Raw genomic sequence first — 16,824 nt, 5'->3', positions numbered from 1 at the left:
TTTTACTATGCTAAACTCTTTAGAAAAGTAAAAGCAAGGTCCCTCACATTCCAATGAGAGATACAACCTGCAAATGACTTTATATACAATGTAGACAGAATAAATAAAAGATAACTCCAAGGGGAAGGCACTAGCACTAATCTTTTGTCTTCACATCACCCACATTTCTCAATGTACCCCTCCCTCTTGTCTTTATCTCCAACTATCCCTTATAATGAACAATAAAAAAAAAAAGAAAAAGAAAAGTTCAGAAAAAAATATTAGAAAAGTCTGATTTTATATGCATTATTCCACACCCATAGTTCTCTACTTCAGCAAAGAAGTGGGGTAAAGTGTCTTTTCATATTTCTTATTCAAGGACCAAGATAGGCCACTGTCATTTCTTTGCACTAAATTTTGATTGTTTCATTGTCATCCTTTCCATTTACATTTGTTGTAGCCACAACTTGGATATCACGTTCAAGGTTCTGCTCACTTCACTATTCACCCATGAGTTCATGTCTTCTTATGTTTCTCTATATTTATTATCATTTTTACAATGCAGCAATATTCCATTACAAATATGTACCAGAATTTGCTTAGCCATTCCCTAGTCAGTGGGCATCTTCTTTGTTTTCATATATTTGGCGCTGCCAAAAAAAATAGCAGTTGCCATTAATTTTATGATGAATACGGGTCCTTGACTTTTGTTTTTGGATGGTAGTTATTGGTTATTGTTGATAGTATTACTTTTACACTAGGTTCCCTTTCGTCTTAATATGAAAAGAAATATATCTTTGAGAGATTGACTTGAAAATGTTGGAAGTCAGCAAGAGGAAAGTTGCCATTATCTCCAGGTGTTTTGTCTAAATATGAATGATCTTAAGTCAGGTACCAGCTAGCAGACATTTACAGTGTAAAAAATAACTATGGCCTTAGTTAAATTTAGAGCATAGATACAAAACATCTTTGGACTCTCAGATAAGTACAATTCAATAGATAAAATCCACAAAAATATTTCAGTTAAAAAAAATAGGAGACAGAAAATTGTTAATATGACAAAAGTTGTCAGTGCCAAATATATATCAATTGCTACTCCTTTAAATGTTCTTTGTAATTTCAGAATTTCAGTAATGTCCTTTTATTCTTTTAAGATATTTACTCTTGCTTGGTTTGAGTAGAACCATACCCTAATTGCCCCAATCAAAAATTTTACTTTGTAAAGAACCTGGCTTAAGCTGCATCTCAGTTTCTAATGTCTTTGCCCCTTTCCATTGTTTTTCATGACAATAAGGACAGAACAACTAAAATGAAATGGCTTTCCTTCTCTGAATTGCCAAGGTTACTGGGGTCTCATGACCAAGCCTTGCTCTCTCCTCCCTAGCCACGTCCTACCTCTCTCCTGAAGGTATAAGAAGTTTTTGTATGCATCTTGAGAAAGTTGGGAAGTCCTTTTTACTCTACACTCACAAGATATCTCCCAGGGTGGCATCATACTTTATTCCTCAATTAATGGCTTTGATTTATTTTAGAACTCGACAATGAAAATAATGGTTCAGTATAGGGCAGAAGGAGAAAAAGAGAGGAGTACTGATCATAGGCTGAAAGTTAAAGAGCAAAGGAGTGGAGGCAAAAGAGCTTCTCCTTGTAATCAGGGCCCATGGCTAAGTTCACTCACCCTGTTCAGTGAGGGTTAGCTGTGATCACAAGATCACAAGAGGTCATGCATCCCTGCCAGTGACTAAAGATAAGCTAAGATTCTCTTTCCACCCAGAAACAATATTCTATGTGCTAGGAGATAAAGGTCCACTATTCCAACTGTGTTGGTATAATGAAAAAAGGATTGGTTCTGTAGTTGAAAGACCTACTTCAAATCATATTCCTGATATTTATTACTCATGTGACTTTGGGTCTGCAAAATGAAGGATTTGCACTAGATGGCCTCTAGGATCCATAGGCATTAGTCTTTGGATCCTGTGAACATTATGCTCATCTATGATCTGATGACCAATCCTTCTACAAGTGTAAGTTGAACATTATGAGGAACTGAATTGTTCTATTCTTTTGGTCTGTTGTTTAGGGGAGAGCTCAAGTCACACAATACCTAGGACTCCTAGGCTAAAACAACTTCAATATTGTTTAAGTGACTTCCAGAGTTTCAGAAAGGTTTGAGCTCACAGCATTATTAGAAAAATATTTTGTATGTTTATTACTTAGAGCTACTGTGTATGTTTATTTGCTTGTGGATTCTGTGTCAGGAACAAAGACTATATGCATAATTTAAACCTATGTATCTACTTCTGTAAAAGGCCAACACCATTATGTAAGACCATATTACTAGCACCTACTTTAATATGACAAGGGAAGTTTCAATTGTTTAGATCCATATTTGCAGACCTCTTGGTATGGGCTATCCTTGGAGGGGAGAAGAGCTGATGGTTTAAAGGTCTTATGTCCCTGAGGAACAGAAAGCATATAAAACTTACTGAGGATTCCCACCTAGTAGTGTTGAGGTTTGAAAGGAGACACTAAAAGATTGGGGCTGCAGACCAGTGTCATGAGGTGTCTCAAAAGAACTTGCAGACTTGAACCCATCTCCAAGTCAAGGGCCAAAGTTTATTGTAATTGTTATGCCAATTGAAGCGGGTTAAATTTCAAAAGAATTTAGCAAGGAAGCAAGAGAAAGAAGATAGATTTATTGGACAAAGTTAGACCAGAACTTCATGTCACTTATTTGCTAATTTTATGACTTACAGATAAGTTTGAGGGGATGACCTGTTCACTATTGTCTCAGAAACTTGGTTATCACTGATCAACAGATTATCTATCTGACAATCAGTAATGTTTGTAGGACTATTCTAAGGTCCGAAGACTTTAGAATCGTTGACAGATTGTTAGAACAATAACACTCTAAGGTTGAGGTACCTCAGGATCACTGATTCTAAGGCCAGAAGACTTTAGAATCGTTGACAGAAGATTGTTAGAACAATAGCACTCTAAGGATGAGGTATCTCAGGATCACTGATTTCAAGGCCAGAAGATTTTAGAATCACTGACAGATTGTTAGAACAGAAACACTCTTAAGGTCAGGGGACCTCCTCACTGCTACATTTCCCTAGAAGCTGTACCCCATTACTAAGAGACATACAAACTGCCAGAACCAGCATTAGACTTACTGCTAGCTAAATTAAAAAAAAGAAAAAAAAGATAAAAGATGAAACAAAATAAAGTATTCTGCAGTGGGGGAAGTCCTAAGAATTAGGAAGAATGTAAATCTGGCAAACTCACAGAGACAGAGGAAAAGGAAGAGTGGATTTTTCAAAATCTGGAAGCAAAACAAAAATACTCTTAGAAGTGCTAAAAACTCATAGCCCTGGGGCTTCTCTCTACTTAACGATACCTAAAGGAAAGACTGGAGCCAAACAGGTCTGGGGCAGTCCAGCTGGGTGGTGGCAAAAACATTCAGTTCTCTTTGTGTCTTCATTCACCTATCAACAGAAGTTTTGGTGTTGAGGATAAATCAAAGCAGTGAGATGTGAGAAGGCACTGTGGGGAGGAAAGCTAGTCGCTCTTTATCTTGAATATGTCTTCACTCATTTTGCTGTCTGGAAAATGTTTCTAAGAACAATTCACTTCAGTACAGTTAAGCCATTAGTCACAGCTTGTTCTGTTTCATTTTGCAAATATGTTTTTCATAAAGTGCCTTTCTGTTTGTTAACAAAATTGTAATAGTGTTCCTTTGGTTTCACTTTGATATTTTGTAAATGGAACTGTGATTTCTTCTACATCAAGCTCAGCTAATGTAATCACTAAATGTAGTTACAAATGTTGAAGTTTTAAATGTGTCAATGAGTATATAGCCTGTGATCCCTTTATAAGGCGCAAACCTCTTTGAATGGACCAAGAAGAGAATGCTTAACCAGACAGGTTAACTATGCCATTGGGGACTTGAAATACCTAGAAAGATTTCAACCATTATTTCATCCAGGAGCAGAAGAATTCCAGTGTGGAGTTCCTTTGGGTGAGTTTAAGAGCTAGAAATGGAGGAAGCAGGCCCCTAAGAAGGAATGGCTCCTGGGAAATGCCATTTTTGACTTTCCATCCTTCTCAATTCCCATAACCAATCATATCATTAGAGAAACTAGGCTAGTAAAAGAGTATGAATCTGGTTGAGAGAAGAAAAGATAGAGAGAGGACAGAGGTGCAAGAGACCCAAAAGAGCTCAAAGATTTTAATTTCTTTTTCTGAAGAGATGCCAGCAGTTGACTAAAATAAGCTGAATTGAGAATATCTTCCCTTTTTTATATTTCCAGCACATGAATGAAAATGAATGGATGGGAAGAAATTATTAAGCATTTACTCTGTGCCAGACATTGCACTAAGGACTGGGGACACAAAAATTAAAAGGAGTTAGTCTCTGACTTGGGCAAGGAATTTACATTCTAGTAAAGTAACACATAAGGAGTAACTAGGTAAGGGAGTTTTGTTCTGGAGAAGTAGAAAGTGGAGGGAGGAGAAAAGCATATAGTGAGATCTCACTACATGGGTATTTTACCTGGATGACTAGTAGAGCTGTCAACCTGAAATGGGGTGGAAATAGTGGACAAAATACATTTGTTTGTACCTACTCATTCAAACAATCAATAGTATGAAACCTTGGAGTAGGAGCTTGAAAAATGAGTATCTTAACTTTCCCAGGGACTGGAATATGGTTTCTGAAAGACTCATGATGGAAATCTAAGACTCAGGACTAGCATGGGGGATGGGTTATTAGTCTAGATAGGAGAAAGGATATTAGTAACAGCATGCAGATGATGAAATGGTCTGGATAGATGACTAGATGAAGTATGAAAGTAAAACTCTGGCTCACATCTCTCTACCATTGCAATTGAGTCTGATCCTTTCTTTCCCATAGCCATTGTATGTATTTGTGGGAGATTGTGTCTCAGACTTTTTTTGAGGGGAGTATTTTAAACAAAATCTTTTTACTATAACACCTTAGTAAACATCTTTACTAAAAGTTAATTTAAATCTACTGACTGATTACTAATGGGAAGCACAATAGTGGAAGCTCAGAAACTATAATATGAGAAGTAGCCTCTCATAGTATAAACCTAGAACCTGAGACTACAAAGTATTCCTTTGCAATCTAATTGGCCAATGTGAATGTGAATTGAGGGGAGACCAGAAAAGGTGCTATATTATGATGGACCCATGATTTCATCTGCTCAGGATTTTCCTCCATCAATGTAGATCCAAATTCCTAAATGAATTTGGTTCTCACCTTTTATTCTCCATAGGTAACCCATTTAATATAATGGGGACATTTCTCACATCCTTTTATTTTTTGTTTGTCGGCTTATTTGTTTATTTATCTATGTATTCATTCACCTTCATGTTTTTTTTTTTATTGTGGCTTGATAACCTGTTCTGGTTTTATTAATATTTCATAGTGCAAGCACAGAATTTTGAGTTGTTCATCTATTATCCTTCACTTCCATTATAGGGTATCATGTATCCTTGGTGATGTCTTTCTGTTTTAACAAAGGAGTAATACAAAGGTCCTTACTTACTAATTCACTACTGTCTTTGAGGAGAATGTGCCAGAATACTGGATGATCTAATTATGATATAACAAAAGAAAAGTGAACAAAGATCTGCATAGAAGTATAGAACAAATTCAGCTTTGTGTTCCCCTGAAAGATTAGGGAGAAGAGGTACTGGTTTATATCAAGCTTGAGTGGGAAATACTCACAGATTTCCAAAAGAGACGTATCATATTAGAAGAGAATAGAATTAAATGGAATGCAGAAGAGAATATGAAGCAACTACAGGTGCTCTTTGGGGCTTCCAGTTTAGTATTTTTCCACAGAATGGCTCATAAGAGCATCTTTCCTTATTAGAACTCCTGCAGAGCCCTACACCCTATAATGCTGTTGGCAAAGTACAGTAATTATGCTTCAGGAATCTCAAATTTTATAAAACTCAAAAATGGATCAATTCTATCACATTTCAGGAGACTCCTTAAATTGATACTATTGACTTTTATGGCACATTCAGTAAATGACAAAGGACTATGAACCTTTTCATATGTTATGATATATGTTATGATATGACATTCATCTCTCCTCAGAGAGATGCTATGCTAGAAAAATGTTATGACATTTTCAATATATCATGAATTTAATGCTTATTCTTTTTTTTAAATAGTATTTTATTTTTTCAAATACATGAAAAGATAATATTCAACATTTACCTTTGCAAAACTTTGTGTTTGAAATTTTTCTTCTTCCTTTCCCTGATAGCAAGCAAACTAAAATAGCTTAAACTTGCACAATTCTTGTCAACATATTTCCATATTCATCACACTGCACAAGGAAAATCAGATCAAAAGCCAAAAAAAAGAGAAAGAAAAAAAAATAAGTAAACAAACAACAATGACAACAAAAGGTGAAAATACAGTGCTTTGATCCACATTCAGTCTTCATAGTTTTCTCTCTGGATGTTGATGGCACTTTCCATCCCAAGTCTAGTGGAATTCCTTTGAATCACTTCATTGTTGGAAATATCCAACTCCATCACAGTTGATCATCATATAATGTTATTGTTATTATGTACAATGTTCTCTTGGTTCTGCTCACTTCACTCAGCATCAATTTATATAAGTCTTTCCAAGCTTTTCTGTAATCAACCTGCTCAATATTTCTTATAGAACAATAATATTCTATTATATTCATATACCATCACTTATTTTCCATTCCTCAACTGATGGGCATCCACTCAATTTCCATTCTTTTGATGCTACAAAAATGGCTCTGCAAACCAAATGTTCATTCTTTAGTAAGTATAGTAAGTTAAATAATTCATAGGGTAATAAGCATAAACTATTTTCAACAGATCAAAAATAGCATTTATGATATTCAAGGACTTTGCAAATGCACACAATGATAGCATTCTTTAAATTCATCTTGCCATTTGAGGGATTTTCAAAATCATCAAATCTGCAAGAAAAACAATAATGAGGCAGAACTCTGAGCCAATGACACTTTATTAAAAGGTACATAGTGTTCTCTAACAAAATAGATTTCAGATCTTCCTTAAGATCTGAGAAGCCCTCTTCCTCCAAAGTCTTAGTTTTATAGTGCCTGATACCTGAAACAATACAGGTGGAGCAGGCCAAAAATACAGTCTGATTGGAGAACAGACCTTGCTCCTGACCTTCCAGGAAGCTCCACATAAAATACCAAATCCCAAAACTTGAAAATGGGCTAGTGAGAACTTTAACAGACTTTTCAGGAAGTCTGTTCATGGAGTTGGACTGATAAGGGAATGTCAAAATATCTACATAGATTGACAGGCTGGTAAAAGTTCAGACCACAGGTTGGAAATCATGGTCACTTTTTGGCTACATACTCATGGTCATCTTCCAATGTTGGGCAATAGAAGGATGAAAAGGGACATGGGGCAACAAATATAACTGGAGAACTTTCCATGTAATTGGTTTACCTCTGTCATATTGTTTTTGATTATCATGACAAGGAAAAATAAAGGTGTAAGCCTCTAGTTAACTTATGATTAAGCAAGTAAACCTGAAATCTGCAATTCATAGCTCTGAGGCCTAATATTAGAACTGATAATCATCACCTCTATGGAATCATATCAAACTGATTAATATTGGAATAAAATGGGGGTCCAATAAAATAGGTGTCCAATTAAACATCTATTACATCATCCTGTTATTTATTTCTGCCAGATGCCCCATCAACTGAATCTCTAGTGGCAACTCTGGGATCCTGATGATTGGCAAGAGCTTTCTTCATACAGTTTGGTCACCAACTGCACCAATCATATCTATCACCCCCATTTCTATCCCAAACCTAGCATCTATCTCTTGCTCTGGGAACCCTTATCAAATCAGTACTTCCATTGTTTCTGAAAAAAGGTGCATTATTCTTGCCTTATGCTTCTTCTTAAGGATATTTATATATGTATGTATTAAGAATACAAGTATGCATTATGTGTTTACATATAGATGTTCATTCTCATAGGTTATCCATGTAACTGCATATTGTATTTTCATTAACAATCATTCTTTATCTACTTGATTGTCTTCCTATATGGATTATTATGCCAATCTCCTCATGGTAATTACTGTTAATGTTGTTGTTGTTGTCTGTCCTTTCTTGAAGAGGACCATAACATCAGAAAGGTGATACCATGACTTACATATGAATTGCGATTAAGTAAGGGAGAGTTCTGCAAAGTCATCAGCCTCATTTTCTCCTCTAGAGTCATTTGGGTCCAGTGGCAAGATATGGATAAGGATGACTAGAGATGGCATTAGATGCAGTGGGAGGCCTTGGTCTTCTTCTTTTTTGTAAAAACTTTTTATTGACAGAACCCATGCCAGGGTAATTTTTATAACATTATCCCTTGCACTCACTTCTTTTCCGATTTTTCCCCTCCCTCCCTCCACCCCCTCTCCCAGACAGCAAGCAGTCCTATACGTGTTAAATATATCACAGTATATCCTAGATACAATATATGTGTGCAGAACTGAACAGTTCTCTTGTTGCACAGGAAGAATTGGATTCAGAAGGTAAAAATAACCTGGGAAGAAAAACAAAAATGCAAACAGTTTACATTCATTTCCCAGTGTTCTTTCTTTGGGTATAGCTGCTTCTGTCCATCATTGATCAATTGAAACTGAGTTAGATCTCTTTGTCAAAGAAATCCACTTCCATCAGAATACATCCTCATATAGTATTGTTGTTGATGTATATAATGATCTCATGGTTTTGCTCATTTCATTTAGCATCAGTTCATGTAAATCTTGCCAACCCTTTCTGTATTCATCCTGCTGGTCATTTCTTATAGAACAATAATATTCCATAACATTCATATACCACAATTTACCCAACCATTCTCCAATTGATGGGCATCCATTCATTTTCCACTACAAACAGGGCTGCCACAAACATTTTGGCACATACAGGTCCCTTTCCATTCTTTAGTATCTCCTTGGGGTATAAGCCCAATAGTAACACTGCTAGATCAAAGAGTATGCACAGTTTGATAACTTTTTGGGCATAATTCCAGATTGCTCTCCAGAATAGTTGGATTTGTTCACAACTCCACCAACAATGCATTAGTGTCCCAGTTTTCCCACACCCCCTCCAACATTCATCATTATTTTTTCCTGTCATCTTAGCCAATCTGACAGGTGTATAGTGGTATCTCAGAGTTGTCTTAATTTGCATTTCTCTGATTAATAGTGATTTGGAACACTTTCATATGAGTGATAATAGTTTCAGTTTCATCAACTGAAAATTGTCTGTTCATATCCTTATATATTTTGGAAATGAGGCCTTTATCAGAACCTTTAACTGTGAAGATGTTTCCCCAGTTTGTTGCTTCCCTTCTAATCTTGTTTGCATTAGTTTTGTTTGTACAAAGTCTTTTAAATTTGATGCTATCAAAAATTTCTATTTTGTGATCAAAATCTTAGTTTTGATAAAAGGTCTTTAGTTCATCTTTGGTCACAAATTTCTTCCTCCTCCACAAGTCTGAGAGATAAACTATCCTATGCTCCTCTAATTTATTTATAATCTCATTCTTTATGCCTAAATCATGAACCCATTTTGATCTTATCTTGGTATATGGTGTTAAGTGTGGGTCCATGCCTAATTTCTTCCATACTAATTTCCAATTTTCCCAGCAGTTTTTGTCAAATAATGAATTCTTATCCCAAAAGTTAGGATCTTTGGGTTTATCAAATACTAGATTGCTATAGTTGACTATTTTGTCTTGTGAACCTAACCTATTTCACTGATCAACTAATCTATTTCTTAGCCAATACCAAATGGTTTTGGTGACTGCTGCTTTATAATATAGTTTTAGATCAGGTACAGCTAGGCCACCTTCATTTGATTTTTTTTCATTAATTCCTTTGAGATTCTCTATCTTTTGTTCTTCCACATGAATTTTGTTGTTATTTTTTCTAGTTCATTAAAATATTTTCTTGGAAGTCTGATTGGTATAGCGCTAAATAAATAGATTAGTTTAGGAAGTATTGTCATCTTTATTATATTCGCTCATATCCAAAAGCACTTAATATTTTTCCAATTATTTAAGTCTGACTTTATTTGTGTGGAAAGCTTTTTGTAATTTTGCTCACATAATACCTGACTTTCCTTTGGTAGATAGATTCCCAAATATTTTATGCTGTTGACAGATATTTTGAATGGAATTTCTCTTTGTATCTCTTGCTGTTGGATTTTGTTGGTGATGTATAAAAATGCTGAGGATTTATGGGGACTTATTTTATATCCTGCAACTTTGCTAAAGTTGTGAATTATTTCTAATAGCTTTTTAGTAGAATCTCTGGGGTTCTCCAAGTATACCATCATATCATCTGCAAAGAGTGATAGTTTGGTTTCCTCATTGAGGCCTTGGTCTTCTTAAGCTAATTTGCTTATAGTATCTGAGGTCTGAGTTTGACTGAGGCATTGCCCATACAATGATTTAGATGACCTTTTTACCTAATCCAAAAAAGATCAATCTAAGAAGAAACCTCAGAGTTTCTGACTAGAACAGAAACAACTGCTATTTTCATTTACTCTAAGAATTCTGGGCCTAAGCAATAACCCCTCCGGAGCTTGAGCTGGGACTCTAAAATAAAGATGTCATTCTAGTTCTCTTCCAGGATGAAGTACAATTGACCAATCAATGAGAGACAGAATGGTTTGAATTTAAGGCACTTCACTTAAATCCAATTTGTTATATTGATGTTTTCTCTTGAATTCAGGTTTACATAAGTATCTATGTATATTTATATATATGCTTTCACCATTTTTAGCATACTCTCTCATCATTTTTAGCATACTTTATTTCCTTGCATTTGCAGGAACATTGAGGCAGTGTCGACATAGGTAAATTATAACTCAAAAGCAACATCATAATTTAGATAATTCAGGCTCCAAACTCTTGTATTTTGGAAAACAGATGTTCTTCCAAATCTAATTGTTTTTCTACACAGGTCATATTCCCTGACTAATTATTAAACTGTCCACTTTTCTTTCAGTTACATTTGGATATGTATTTATACAAATTCAATTTAGAAGAAGAGCCTTTAATCCTTTTGATTCACTGTTGAACAACTCTGTGGTAATGGCAGATGATGGGGCCTGGTCTTAATGATGAAATGATATATTTGAAAGAATTTCAAGCCCTATTTCAAGTCTATTTCAAATAATAGACTCTGCTAAAACTAATCATTGAACAGATACTAATGCTTGAAACAGTTAAGAGCTATAAGAAGATTGGTATCTCAATATTTCATTCATAGTTTTAATGTAAAGAGTAAACATTTGTTGATTCAATAAGATTTTTTAATATTAATTGTAAGAACTTTTCCAAATTGTAAGAATTTAATTGTAAGAGTAACTCTAGAGTGGAAATGTGGCATAAAATATAAGCAAAGTTATAAACAGAGCAAAAGCATAATTACTGATGACAAGTTTTGAAGTATTCCTGTAGTCCTTCCTTGTTCAAATCAAATTTGCCCATTTTGAAATTCTTGCTTCATTTCAATTGCAGGGTTTTTTTTCTCTCCAGGAAATTCTGTTTAGCACTAACTAGAGTATGAGATAGAGATATTGCAGAGATAATTTTTCTGTTTAATGGATCCTAGTTTTAGCAGAGATTAACCTGTCTCTAAGATATCCTTACATGATAAAATCAGCTGGTTTATGTCTGCCTAATGCTTTGAATGGCAGTGATTCTAACTTCAGAATTCCCTTTTCCCTAAGAGAGTATACAATGACAGTGTACATTTAAGAATCATTTCAAGATCTACAAAATACTGTCCTCACTACAAACCTGAAGGACAGGCAGGATAAGAACTGTCATCACTAGCTTTTAATATTAGGTGATTGAGGTGAAGGTTTTCCCAAGTGTCATACAAATAAATGCTAGGATCTTTTGGCTCCAGTTGGGGTTTTCTTGACCAATATACTGGGATGGTTTGCCATTTTGTTCCCCAGTTCATTTTACAGTTGAAGAAACTGAGGCAAACAGGGTTAAGTGACTTGCCCAGGGTCACAGAGCTAGTAAGTGAGACTGAATTTGAACTCTCTTTTTCTGACTTCAGGTCCAAAACTCTATCCATTGTGCTACCTAACTATCCATATGTACATGCAAGTATACATAAAAACTTTCAAATTATTCATAGTAATTTTTTTTTGGGGGGGGGAAAGTATTAGCAGCCAGGGGGATCAGAAAAGGAAAAAAAATAAATCTTGAAAATCCAAAGAAAGAAGAGCAAAGAATTCAATCATTCAATTCATATTTAGTACTAGAACAGAGAACTAGAACAAATGGCAGAAAAGTATAAAGAAAAAGGTTTTAGAAAATTGAAGAGTTTCCTAATAATCAGGTTGATACAAAAATGGAAAAGATTCCTAATTTTTTTTTTTTCCAGGAGTATTAAAGCAGAATTCTTGGACAGGGGATTCGTTCCACTATCCCTAGGATTCAATTTTTCTCTAGAGACTTTTTGCTTGTCAGAAAACTTTCTAGGAGGATCTGCTATTGTTTTTCAATATTATGCAATGAAATATTTTTTGGATGAAGTGGTGAGTATGTGAGGCAGGTAGCTTGGCCAAAAAAGGCAGAACTTTCCTCAGAAGATGAGCCTATTAGGGCCCACTGAGCAGGAAGGTGCTTACTATGAGTCCTATGTTCATGGGTTTCCCTTGTGTTTACTTTAGGTGGCTTTAGAGAAATGTGGGGACAGAATTTGTTTGGACTAGAGCTTCCATACAGAGGGCAAAGAGGAGCATTTGCCTGGAGCTTTTGAAAAAGTTCATGAGATTTAACTCTGAATTTACTTCTCCAAGGCAAAGGATCTCAACGTGGTGTCTGGCAGCAAGCAGCCTTTGCACACATTTCTGAGTGCATCTACCTCTCTGAAAATCTGGGGATTTTAATATTTCATTGAAAGTGATTTAAAGGAAAATGTTGCGAGGAAGATCACTGTCTGTGACCTCCCTGAGTGGGCTGCCTATGTGGGATGTGCAAGAACTTCCAATAGAGGATCTGCTGTTATTTGAAGTTGCCTGGGAAGTGACCAATAAAGGTTTGTAATACTTATATATTTGGGGGGAGAAAGATTAGAAATTCTAATAATAAGAATCAATTTATTGGTTGGCTGTCAATAACAGATTCCAAAGAACTTTGACATTTTGTAGTAGGTGTAGTTATTTTGGTAGGCAATAATAATTTAAGTAGGTAATTAAGTTTAAGAAGAGGAGCACTGAGCACTTTGGAACTAATTTAGAACAGTTTCAAAGTCTATTATCCTAATAAAAGTGGGAGCTAAATTCCCATTCATTCTGTTCTAGAAGGAAAAATGTTGACACTTACATTAATATAAAAAAATAATAATTCTCTTCTCATTGATCTGATTACATCAAGACCATTGAAACAAATAAACAAACAAAAAAAGAAAATAGGTATGGTAAACAAGTGATCTATTAATAATCACTGATACCAGTTTCTTTTTGGCTTCCCAAAATAGGATTCACAGTTTATAATGATTTTGTTCTACAGAGATATCATAAACAACTATTAGCTTCCATAAGAAATTCTATTAAAAAGGCAATTATAGAATATTAGCAACAAAATTTCAACTCTTGATCATATTTCAAGAATGCGCAGTTGAGTTGTGCCTTCTACAAAAACTTGGAGACTATTCTAAATCTTTGATAGGTACATGGCAATCAGAATCTGAATAATTTAAAGATTTCTACATGGGTGAAAATAACAAAGCACATGATTTCTATGGTCCCTTCAAGTCTAAGTACCATGATTTTATGGTAAGATGGTAATCAATGACAATTTATACACAATATAAAATCCTATAATACCTGTTTAGGATTTTCATCTCAAACAGGCTTATAAATATCAATCCATTTAGGTTCTCATCAGCATAAATTTATAAATTAGTAAGTTCTACTTATGGAAAATACTGTAAAATCCCTTTAAGAGTATGAATTGTAATTCTCTAATTCATAGGGAGATGGATCTATGAATGGCATAGAGTTGGGGAAAACTACAGATTTTTGCATTATATTTTGTAAGGAAGTATGGTATGATGGATAGAAAGTCAGGAATACATGATTCAAGTCCTGCCTTTGACACATAAGAATGTCATTTAAAATATCAGTATCAGAGGCAACTCTTTAAGAATGATGCTAATGATCATGGTACAGGAAGATTTCACAGGTCTGGACAATAATAATAATAATAATAAAAACCAATGTTAACTTAGGATTGTGTTAGGCTTATAGGATTTTAAAATAACGTCCTTGAAGCCTGATGGTGTAAATAATGCAAATATTATTTTATCAGTTTTAAAGAGGAGTAAACTGAGACTCAAAGAGATGGAATGACTTGATCCATGTCATACAAATATTGAAAGAGGAATTGGTCTTTTCTGAATCCAAATCTTGGCTTTTCTTCCACAACACCATGCAAATTCTAACTTAGAGGTGCTTAAACACTTTCTGCCCAAAGTTCATGTTTTCACAGTCAATGTCTAGAGTACATTAATCCCAGGCCCATGCACTGTGTGTGTGTGCTGGGAGTGGAAGGGGAGGGAAATATTGTTGGCTTTGGGCAAGAGCTCAGGGAGGTGGGGAAGAAGGAAGTGGCTCTGCCAGCTGGAACCAAAAGAAAAAGGTGAATTTTTCCCCTTGGCATCAGCAATCAGTCCATAAACTCCCTCACTATCCTCCTAAGCCACCTCCATAATTATCCAGACTAAACCAATTCTGCCAACTGTATCCCTCCATAGAAACACATACAGATATTTGGAGTGCTATGTATGGGGATACAAAGAAATGCAAAAGTACAACTCCTATCCTCAAGAAGCTCACATGCTAATGGATGAAACAGAATAACAAATATGTGCAAACAAGATATACATTGTATATTATAGGATTGTATATATAGGTGTGATGAACAGTCAATGAAAAGGATTAGAATCAGAAATCAAGAAATGGAGGGCTGTGGTCTCACAAAAGTTAATTCTGAGTTTGTAGAATAAAATGTAAAAAAATAACCCATCTGGGAAGTAAGGAAAGAGTAAGGTTGTGAATGATTTTTAAATGCCACACAGTGCATTTTAGTCCTCAAGGCAATAAGGACCCTCTGGAATTTAACAGAGCCTGATTGGATGATCTCCAAACCTAGGACAAATTTCTCAACCTAAACTTCCCTGGTCTTTCCTAATTACTGTTCAGACAAATTCCCTCCTTTATTATGATTATGGGACCAAAAACAAGCTTTTCAGGCTTTCAACCACATTACAGGTGATTCTGGGGAAAGAAAGGCATTTAGCTATTTTGAAATATTACTATTTACTAGTTGGGAATCACCCCATTAACACATCACCTATATGGCTGAATCCCATCATAGGGTTCTACATTTTGTTTTGTAGGTCAGCTGGAAAAAAATATCTTTGTAATTCAAGGGAAATTGGTACCATGCTTATGGTGAATGTTTTCCCAACTCCAGCCCTTTCTCTCAATCACATATGGGCATTATAGAGATGAGGGAATCATCACAAACGCCTCTGAGAGTATTTGTTGTAAAGGTTGCTTATAATACTTTCTTTTTTCAACTACAAAGAAACTCTTTCTTTCCTAATAATTTGTCAGGTTCATGAGATTGGGGGAAAGAAAAAATGAATTGGGAACCATTGAAAAGTATTTTTCTTATAGCAAACCAGACAAAGAATGAATCCTCTTGATAAGAGATCTAGTTTAAAGAGATTAGTCTCATTGAATCCTAAATGTTAACCAGCAAATAAGTTCATTTGGCTTAAAAATAATGAAATGTTAAACTTAAAATTAATGAAACCATTATAAACATTTTTAAACAGTTGGTGGCATCTATACTGTAATCCAGACTAAGGCAAAAACAACAGCAGATGAATGGGGAGAAAATTATTATCTGATTGGTCCATACTTTGAGCACAATATGAAGACCCAAGTGGAAGAGTGTGAGCCTCCAAACCAAGCAATTAAAAAAGCAATGGATGCAATGAATTTGCATGGATGTCAGGTACCGTGCTTCCCTTAATCATTAAAAAAGAATAAGAAAAATATCCGGTTGATTTAGTGTTATTTTGAGGTTAGTTGGAAACACAAAGTCCCAATAGAAAACCTCTTTCATATATTCAGTATTAGATCAGTAAAGATAATTTAGTAAAAACAAATTTTAAGGAAATGAATAAAGTTACATCCCCTACTATAGAAGAAGCAATAAACAAATCCCTGTCACTATGTAAGTTAGGCTAACTTTCCCCTAAAAGTTATTAAGACTATTCTTTAGATTTAACTGGTTTGGGGAATTAGGTTCTCAGACTATTCATATCACTTCTGATTGCTTAAATACAAAACAACCGCAAGGAGCTCCAAGTTCTTGGCTGATGAAAGGCCATGCACAACTCAGGCCTGAAAGCTCAGTTTACCTCAATCACCTTGCCATCTTTATGCTATCATTATTGCATATCTTTTTCCTGCTATGGCTAAGAAAATGTCATTTTGTTAGCTGTTAAATGATCGATGAGTGTCTCATTTTGTTACAATATGAAATGTGAAAGGTCCTGAGAAGGTCTGGTCAGAACACTTATCAAAATCTAGTTGGTCATATTAATGAGCTACTTTTTTTGACCTATCCACAATGAAGTTGCAGTGGATAGAACACTGAACTGAGATTCAATTTCTGTATTTTGTCATCTCTAAAAATTCTAGAATACTTAAGTTGCAAAATAGTCCT

The 16,824-nt window shown here is 35.0% G+C and overlaps 1 protein-coding gene across 1 annotated transcript in view; it reads left to right on the top strand.

Annotated features, from left to right (window-relative positions):
- Nucleotides 1-3,879: 3,879 nt before the first annotated feature.
- Nucleotides 3,880-16,824, top strand: part of GYS2 (glycogen synthase 2) — a 68,931-nt gene continuing 55,986 nt past the window's right edge. Inside the window, exons 1-3 of the mRNA XM_031938431.1 lie at nt 3,880-4,000; nt 12,879-13,117; nt 15,926-16,107. Coding sequence (XP_031794291.1) covers nt 12,997-13,117; nt 15,926-16,107 — 303 coding nt within the window. The 5' untranslated portion in view covers nt 3,880-4,000; nt 12,879-12,996. The remainder of the gene's footprint in view (nt 4,001-12,878; nt 13,118-15,925; nt 16,108-16,824) is intronic.

The sequence above is a fragment of the Sarcophilus harrisii genome, chromosome 5, assembly GCF_902635505.1.
Source record: "Sarcophilus harrisii chromosome 5, mSarHar1.11, whole genome shotgun sequence".
In the NCBI taxonomy this organism is placed as follows: Eukaryota; Metazoa; Chordata; class Mammalia; order Dasyuromorphia; family Dasyuridae; genus Sarcophilus; species Sarcophilus harrisii.
This window is presented reverse-complemented; position numbering and strand designations above follow the sequence as displayed.